The sequence below is a fragment of the Pecten maximus genome, unplaced genomic scaffold, assembly GCF_902652985.1.
Source record: "Pecten maximus unplaced genomic scaffold, xPecMax1.1, whole genome shotgun sequence".
In the NCBI taxonomy this organism is placed as follows: domain Eukaryota; kingdom Metazoa; phylum Mollusca; class Bivalvia; order Pectinida; family Pectinidae; genus Pecten; species Pecten maximus.
In genome coordinates, this window is record NW_022981254.1 from 1 (window position 1) to 9868 (window position 9868).

Sequence of the window (9868 nt, forward strand, 5' to 3'; positions counted from 1 at the left end):
TTGTGACCTTGAACTATGAGTTTGATCATTCTGTCAGTTAACTTTTGGTTTATTTCTTGACAACTTTGCATAATCGAATAGTGAACAGTTAAAAACAACAAAGATCCAGTATTTTCATGTTAATGTTAAAATCCAATATGGCCGCCTAACAGCCATTTTGAATTCGATTTGCATGAAATACTACACATCTGATCTAGGATGCATGAGGAATCATCAGTTTCAATTTGATACAAATCCTTCATCTCCTTCAATCATTTTTGTGCAGAAGAAAAAAAACGGACAGACGGACGGACGGACAACCTGATTACTATAGGGCACCCGCATCTCTCGATGCGGGGCCCTAATCAGGGATCAAACCTACAACCAAAGTGATACTAGCAGTGAAATCAGGGATCAAACCTACTACAACTAAAGTGATACTAGTGGTGACATCAGGGATCAAACCTACTACAACTAAAGTGATACTAGTGGTGACATCAGGGATCAAACCTACTACAACTAAAGTGATACTAGTGGTGACATCAGGGATCATACCTACAACTGCAGTCTGTAAGGCAGGTTTGTTATAGACAGGTGTTTCTCTTAGGCAAGTTTGACTGTAGTTATAGAATTAAAGACAGGTGGTCTCTATGCAAGGTTTGACTGCAGTTGTAGACAGGTGGTCTCTAAGGCAGGTTTGACTGTAGTTATAGACAGGTGGTCTCTAAGGCAGGTTTGACTGTAGTTATAGACAGGTGGTCTCTAAGGCAGGTTTGACTGTAGTTATAGACAGGTGGTCTCTAAGGCAGGTTTAACTGTAGTTATAGATAGGTGATTCCCATGCTAGATTTGAATGTTTTAATATTCACAAATAAGAACTGTTTCCCATGCATTTTCTCTCTTCTATTAATCACAGCAAATCAATATCTTTACAGTATACAATTGATGCAGAACTATAAATTTGTGTAAAATACATAGGATCTTAAAGATGATTCATCTCCTATTATTTCCTACTCTAGTCTACACCCAGGTGTAAAAATATTGCACTGTAGTCTGTGCATGTGTCACCAAATGTTGATAAATTTAGAGCATAATCTCATAAAGAACAATGGGGCACGCTGAGAATGTTTGGTTGATTTACATGTATACACTTCACACAGACACATCTTTTATTGTTGACCGAACCCCATACATTCAATTACCTTGTGACAAAGTATGTAATAGTTGAAAGTGCACCTACACAGCTGACTTTGTCATGTCAATGAGGTTAATATTTAGATATACCTCGTTTGGGTTCCAGTACCAAACCCCCTGCGTATGCAGGTTTCCTTCGTCCCTTTGTTGGAGCCTTCTCTTCACCATCTTCACCTTCTGCTGGTGCCTGGACAGATGATAGGTAGAATACATGTTAATACCTTCAGCTGTATAATAATTCTAAACAACATTGGGGATGTCTGAAGACCACAATGATTATTTTTCTCTTACATAAATACAAGACAATGTTGAAATGATGTGACTGGGGTGAGATCTTAACACTCGTGTTCAGCCTTATGTTTGTTAACTTAAGAGTATTAATTCTCGCTTATAGTCTTTTATTGAGTCTGACCAAAATCTCTAAGATATGAAGCGGCTAGAGCACCAAGACATTTAGTTACAGGAACATTCCTATATCCCCTACAACCTACAGGCACAACAAGTTAACAAGGTAATTAATTAGTGTCTGTCTCTATTGTGTTCCACAATGTCTTACATTGGTATGTAGTTAATGTGTACTGTCTCTAATTCCTGTTGTGGTATTTGTTGATAAACCCTTATCTATCATTACAAACAAACCCGGTCTTATCCAACATCAATCATATTCAGCACAACAGACAAGCCAGATTAGAGAGGGTTTTAACAGATTTCAGAGTAATGTTGTATTAGACAGGTTTTCAAAATAATCAGGGGTCAAATCTGGTAATTATAGACAATGCCACCTAATAAAATTTCATGTGCAATGACAGCCATCTAGAGATGTATAATGGACCCAAGAAATAATGATACTTGTCCAGAAACATGTACCATTTTTTCCCATGAATTTTCATTAAAACTGAGTTTTAGCTCAAAACATCTTGTATGTCTGTTGGACCTAAGAATTGAAACACTTAATCAGGAACATACCCAAAACATTCCCAGTAAGTTTCCATTAAATACACTGTAGTACTAGAGTTAAAATGTGAATTGTTTATGTAACAAGCCACATTACTCATGGAAATGGATAGCAATAGATCAATTGAGATTTGACTTTAACACACTCTCTATTATAATCTTGTAATTCTATTACATATGTTAAGTATGGTGATTTACACAGTAACAAAATTTAATTTTTAAATTGTGCATTTACAACCTTTCTCAGATTGAATACCAAACTTTTAGGAAAACCACAAAATTATAAACAACTTGAGTAATCAATACTTACTGCAGCTTTCTTCCTATATTCTTTATCAGGAACGATGAAGTTTTTCTCTGTGAAAGCATGTAGTAATAGATATTCATTCCTCTCTGATCGCCCACCCATCAATGTCCTCGTCTGTATAAACAACATGTAAAATTTATCAATGAAAGTCAGAGAGTGAACTTTGAAGATCAAAAAATCCTTAAAGCATCTTTTTGTAATATGTTTTCGTTTATCAATTTAAATAAATGGTTATGATTTTGACACAACAATCCACATTACACAGCAAGAATCATGTTTATATTGTTCATATGAAAGTTTATCATTCTGCAGCCACATACCATCACATTTCCACATATGTTTGTGATCTGCAAGGCCAGAGGTAGGACGTTCAGCTCATACATGATCCGCAAAATTAACGTTGAGTCAACGAGTGTCAGTTCAACAAACTGGAGAAGCTGTTTTGTAGACCTGAAAACAGTGATAAAGGAGACGTGATGAAACCAACATACACCTGGTAAATCCATCTGAGAAATGGGTGTTGTGAGAATGTGGGTTGAGAGAATATGTGTTGTGAGAAATGGGTGTTGTGAGAATTGGGTGTTGTGAGAATGGGAGTTGTGAGAAATGGGAGTTGTGAGAAATGGGTGCTGTGAGAAATGGGAGTTGTGAGAAATGGGTGCTGTGAGAATGGGAGTTGAGAAATGTGTGTTGTGAGAAATGAGTGTTGAGAGAAATGTGCTGTTGAGAGAAAAGGGTGTTGAGAGAAATGTGTGTTGTGAGGTATGGGTGTTGTGAGAAATGTGTGTTGAGAGAAATGGGTGTTGTGAGAAATGAGTGTTGAGAGAAATGGGTGTTGAGAGAAAAGGGTGTTGTGAGAAATGTGTGTTGTGAGAAATGGGTGTTGTGAGAATGGGTGTTGTGAGAAATGTGTGTTGTGAGAAATGAGTGTTGAGAGAAAAGGGTGTTGAGAGAAATGTGTGTTGTGAGAAATGAGTGTTGAGAGAAATGGGTGTTGTGAGAAATGAGTGTTGAGAGAAAATGGGTGTTGAGAGAAAAGGGTGTTGTGAGAAATGTGTTTGTGAGAAATGGGTGTTGTGAGAAATGTGTGTTGTGCGATGGGAGTTGTGCGCCACTGCGTGTTGTGCGCCCTGTGTTGCGCGCCCTGGGTGTTGGCGCACCCGGGTGTTGTGGACCTGTGTGTTGTGGCCAATGGGTGTTGTGGACCTGTGTGTTGTGACGACCTGTGTGTTGTGCGCCCTGGGTGTTGTGCGACCTGTGTGTTGTGCGCTGGGGTTGTGCGCCCTGTGTGTGTGCGACACTGTGCTGTTACGACCCAGTGTGTTGCGACGCCATGTGTGTTGTGCGGTCTGTGTGTTGTGCGCCTGGTTGTTGTGCGCCCTGTGTGTTGTGAGCCCTGGTGTTGTGGCACTGTGTTGTTAGCCCCGTGTGTTGGACGCCCTGTGTTTTGTGCGGTCTGTGTGTTGTGCGCCCTGTGTGTTGTGCGCTTGGGTGTTGTGCGCCATGGGCGTTGTGCGACCCTGGGCGTTGTGCGCCCTGTGTGTTGTGCGACCCTGTGTGTTGTGCGCCTGTGTGTTGTGCGCCTTGGGTGTTGTGCGCCATGGGAGTTGTGCGAACCTGTGTGTTGTGCGCCCTGTGTGTTGTGCGCCCTGTGTGTTGTGAGAATTGGGTGTTGTGAGAAATGGGAGTTGTGAGAAATGGGAGTTGTGAGAAATGTGTGTTGTGAGAAATGGGTGCTGTGAGAAATGGGTGTTGTGAACTGGAAATAAGTCCAAACTGCTAATGATTTTAATGTAAATCATAAATTTACCTTGTACATATTTTTGAATAGTTACTTACTGGTAATTTTGTTTGATTGGTTACTGGTACATGTATTTGGTTGGTTACTGGTACATGTTTGATTGGATACTGGTACATGTATTTGATTGGTTACTGGTACATGTGTTTGATTGGTTACTGGTACATGTGTTTGGTTGGTTACTTGTACATATGTTTGATTGGTTACTGGTACATGTGTTTGATTGGTTACTGGTACATGTTTGATTGGTTACTGGTACATGTGTTTGATTGATTACTGGTACATGTGTTTGATTGGTTACTGGTACATATGTTTGATTGGTTACTGGTACATGTGTTTGATTGGTTACTGGTACATGTGTTTGATTGGTTACTGGTACATGTTTGATTGGTTATTGGTACATGTGTTTGATTGGTTATTGGTACATTTTTTGATGTTACTTACTGGTACATGTGTTTGATTTGTTCATAGTCAAGCTCCATGCGTTTCTGTTTCAGTATAACGTTTGCAAGCTCTGTGAGATCGTAGCTCCTACTGCGGATGAGCTCCCGGGAGGAGATCTTGACGTCACACAAGAGACGGCCACAGGTGATGTACTTGTCTGTGATCCCCCGCCCTCCAGCATGAGTCTGACGACATTAACACATAGGTCAACATTTATACTCCAGCACGAGTCTGACGACATTAACACATAGGTCAACATTTATACTCCAGCACGAGTCTGACGACATTAACACATAGGTCAACATTTATACATAGTGAATCAATTATCTGAATTTAAATCCTTCTGATTTTCTTTAAGTGATCCAAAAATGTCCATGTTTTTTGTAAGGGTTGTACTGGAGGTTGATTGTGATTAAGTGGTGTTCCAATTAATCAAGTTTATTGAGTATCACTTGTTTGAGATGTTTAACCAATAAATCGAGTAAGAAATCTGTAATCGAGTTTTGTCAGAAATGTCCTACATCATGATAAACGAGACAACATTAACTGATTGGTATGTGTAACATCTTTAAGTCATCACCAACACTACCAGTGTTAAATGTTGACTAGCTGATCTGATTATATTCCTATCTGGTACAGACTTATAATACAAATTAGGTTGATTTGATATTTTCTAAGACACCTAAAACTGATAAATAAAATTGATGTAAACAAACACAGGTGATCAAGGTACAAAATGAGATCTCTGTTTTCTGTTTTTGAGACAAAAATTACATATATCTCACCTTCTCAAGTCCATACATTGAAAATTTTGCACTCAAATGAGAGTTGAACTTAAAACGAAGGTCACAGTGACTAGATCACTGGACAATATGAAGCAACTACATGTATGTTTAAGTTTCATCAAAGAAATCCTTAACAGTTCAAAGATATGCCCAGAGCAAATTTGTATTGTAACTACTAGTACAAGGTCCAGTACTAACACAATGTCTCCCTTTGTTCATAACCAATCTCTGTATGGTAAGGTAAGGTACGTACAGAGAGCTTGGGCATCTTTGTTCTCTTGAGGCGCCCAAGTTTTGACCAGTGAGGAATCTTGTTAGCATTGATTCTGTGGAGCATCACGTCCAGGTCAAATCCGTAGATATCGTGGCCCTAAAAACACATCATTTCATCATTTATCATAGCTCTTAAAGCAACCATGTCACTAAAACACATCATTTCATCATTTATCATAGCTCTTAAAACAACCATGTCACTAAAACACATCATTTCATGATTTATCATAGCTCTTAAAGCAACCATGTCACTAAAACACATCATTTCATGATTTATTGTAACTCTTAAAGCAACCATGTCACTAAAACACATCATTTCATCATTTATCATAGCTCTTAAAGCAACCATGTCACTAAAACACATCATTTCATGATTTATTGTAACTCTTAAAGCAACCATGTCACTAAAACACATCATTTCATGATTTATTGTAACTCTTAAAGCAACCATGTCACTAAAACACATCATTTCATCATTTATCATAGCTCTTAAAGCAACCATGTCACTAAAACACATCATTTCATGATTTATTGTAACTCTTAAAGCAACCATGTCACTAAAACACATCATTTCATCATTTATCATAGCTCTTAAAACAACCATGTCACTAAAACACATCATTTCATGATTTATCATAGCTCTTAAAGCAACCATGTCACTAAAACACATCATTTCATGATTTATTGTAACTCTTAAAGCAACCATGTCACTAAAACACATCATTTCATCATTTATCATAGCTCTTAAAGCAACCATGTCACTAAAACACATCATTTCATCATTTATCATAGCTCTTAAAACAACCATGTCACTAAAACACATCATTTCATGATTTATTGTAACTCTTAAAGCAACCATGTCACTAAAACACATCATTTCATGATTTATTGTAACTCTTAAAGCAACCATGTCACTAAAACACATCATTTCATCATTTATCATAGCTCTTAAAGCAACCATGTCACTAAAACACATCATTTCATCATTTATCATAGCTCTTAAAACAACCATGTCACTAAAACACATCATTTCATGATTTATCATAGCTCTTAAAACAACCATGTCACTAAAACACATCATTTCATGATTTATTGTAACTCTTAAAGCAACCATGTCACTAAAACACATCATTTCATGATTTATTGTAACTCTTAAAGCAACCATGTCACTAAAACACATCATTTCATGATTTATTGTAACTCTTAAAGCAACCATGTCACTAAAACACATCATTTCATCATTTATCATAGCTCTTAAAGCAACCATGTCACTAAAACACATCATTTCATCATTTATCATAGCTCTTAAAACAACCATGTCACTAAAACACATCATTTCATGATTTATTGTAACTCTTAAAGCAACCATGTCACTAAAACACATCATTTCATGATTTATTGTAACTCTTAAAACAACCATGTCACTAAAACACATCATTTCATGATTTATCATAGCTCTTAAAGCAACCATGTCACTATCTCCAACTGAGTACTGGATATCTTCCCAGAAGCTAAATAAAGTTTATTTTATATTATTTTGAAACTACAATTAAAGATTATTAAGCATTCTTTCATAATTTAAGTCTGAAGCTACAAAACATATATACTGTTTTACACAAAATTCTGTAAACATCATTGATCAAACTTTGTAGGGTACTTAATAATAGGAAATAGTAGTCTAGTATTTCAACTAATTTTATTGTATTTTTCATGACATTCATACATAACAAACATTCTAAATGTAACTTTCTAACCTGACCTGTTGCAACTGACTATTTCCCATTGACAAACAGGCAGTTTTTTTCCTTCCTTATTTTGAAATTTTCACGTTACTTTTGGAACAAAGAAGAATTGTGATTTTTGTCTAGTGTCCTTACCACTAAGACGTCGGGATCAATCTTGTGGATTTTGGCAAGCATGTAGCCTAGGAGAGCTCTCTCATTCGGAAATGTGTCCATTTTCATATTGCAACTCTGTGGGAAAAACAGGAAATTAGATTACCAGTTATGCAGAAAATAAATATGGCCGATTTTGGACACAAATGTAAAGTTTACCAATGATAATTCAGAGAGGAATGATTCTTGTCAGATAAAAATTTAAAATGTTCTTTAAGTAGTAAATTTTTACATTGTTGACTAGAAAATACACCAACTGATCAGGCTTACCACAATGATTATCATTTTGCTTAGAAAAATTCCCAAACAGAAATAATTGTTATTAAGGAAACAGTAATTTGGTATTTTTGATTAAGTTTCCATGGTGACAGAAAAAATAACGAAAATGGAAGGTCCCCAATAGCAAAAAGCACAACTAGGGCACTAGTCTGATATATACAGAATGTTTCAAGGAGCTGCGTTGAACGATTATGGAGTTATAGCACGGAGGAAAAAAGGAAACAGTAATTTGGTATTTTTGATTAAGTTTCCATGGTGACAGAAAAAATAACGAAAATGAAAGGCCCGCAATAGCAAAAGGCACAACTAGGGCACTAGTCTGATATATACAGAATGTTTCAAGGAGCTATGTTGAACGGTTATGGAGTTATAGCCCGGAAACTGTAATTTGGTATTTTTGATTAAGTTTCCATGGTGACAGAAAAAATACCGAAAATGGAAGGTCCCCAATAGCAAAAGGCACAACTAGGGCACTAGTCTGATATATACAGAAAGTTTCATGGAGCTGCGTTGAACGGTTATGGAGTTATAGCCCGGAAAAGAATCTCGGACGGACGGAGCCCAATTTAATATCCCCCACAAACGCGTTTCGCGGGGGATAATAAAAGTGAGCAGGAACTCTCCAAGATACACCCCAACCACTCATAAATATAATAATTCTGTCCATGGGTTCATGAGATAGCTTGTGTTGGAGTGTGATGGCACTACATATACCAGATAAATCTTAAAACAGCCATGTGACATTCATGCAGGGTCACTGTACAAATTCAAATTACAACACATTAATTCAAATCTGACTACAACACGTGTCAAAAACAGTCTCACATTATTTGCTAAAATCCCTCTCGTTTGGGTTCAACGTGAAATACTGCACAATTTATTGAAAGCACTGCCTGAATCAACAACCATCGGGGCCTTCCAAATGGTTGTTATTCACTCAGTACATGTAGTTTTGGTGTTGATTTAAGATTTTTTTTATATATACATGTAAACAAGTGACAGACACTGACTGATTGTAACAGCTCACTTGGCGGTTTGACTACAAAATAATTTATAATCCCACTTCCATTCAAAAAAAAAAAAAAAAAAAGAACGAAAGAAAATAACCAAAAGTAATTTTTCAAATCACTGATATTATCAATACTTAATAAACTCTGCAATATCATAAACTAAATTTCTGGTGGATGGACAGATCAAGGGATGGTAATACCCCACTTTGTGATAGAGGCATACATTTTTTTTCACTGCTATGCTCAAATAAGGTGTGGCCGATTTAATCAAACATGTACCATCACAACAACAGCTGTGAAAACCAGTAACAAATTGGTGTAAACTAGGAGGAAGTAGAAGGTTTTATCACTTAGGAGGAAGTATAGGTTTTTATCTCTTAGGAGGAAGTATGGCAGTTTAAATCAGGAAAAGTTTAATTTACTAAAAAAAAAATACTACCTAACATAGGAGGAAGTATATCTAGATCAGGACGACATATTACAATACTGTTTAAATCACGAGGCAAGAAAACAAAACTTTAAATAATCTGGGAGGAAGCAAACAATTTAAGGCACAGCATTACAGAAATCATATTACCTCTCCATCAGCTGCATACAATTATTCGTAATTAAAAATGAAACATTATGTAGTCATAAACAGCGACATAAACGGATGACTTACAGTTCATCAAATGTATTTATTTACCAGTAATATTCTCATTCCAAAGTTTTCCTAAACCTTAACCCCTAGACACTAACAATTAATAGATTCTTTTTAGATATGTTTCATAATTGATAAGATTTTGTTTCTACTGAAAAAGACGTTTAAAACAAATCTATGTATAGAAAAGTGATGAATACCCAGTCACTGAATTTAAAAAACATCTTGCCCTGCCATCTATCTCTACAATTTAGCTATATAGTGTATATAATAGAACCTGATGTATATACGCTTACTAAATCTTATCATC

The 9868-nt window shown here is 36.4% G+C and overlaps 1 protein-coding gene across 1 annotated transcript; it reads right to left on the reverse strand.

Annotated features, from left to right (window-relative positions):
* Nucleotides 1-1231: 1231 nt before the first annotated feature.
* LOC117319978 (DNA polymerase alpha catalytic subunit-like) lies at nt 1232-7703 on the reverse strand. The gene is made up of 6 exons (XM_033874673.1): nt 7612-7703; nt 5715-5831; nt 4677-4861; nt 2755-2884; nt 2438-2548; nt 1232-1360 (listed from the first exon to the last, which is right to left on the reverse strand). Exons 1-6 carry the CDS (start codon nt 7696-7698, stop codon nt 1247-1249), a joined length of 744 nt encoding a protein of 247 aa, XP_033730564.1. The 5' UTR covers nt 7699-7703; the 3' UTR covers nt 1232-1246.
* Nucleotides 7704-9868: the final 2165 nt, after the last annotated feature.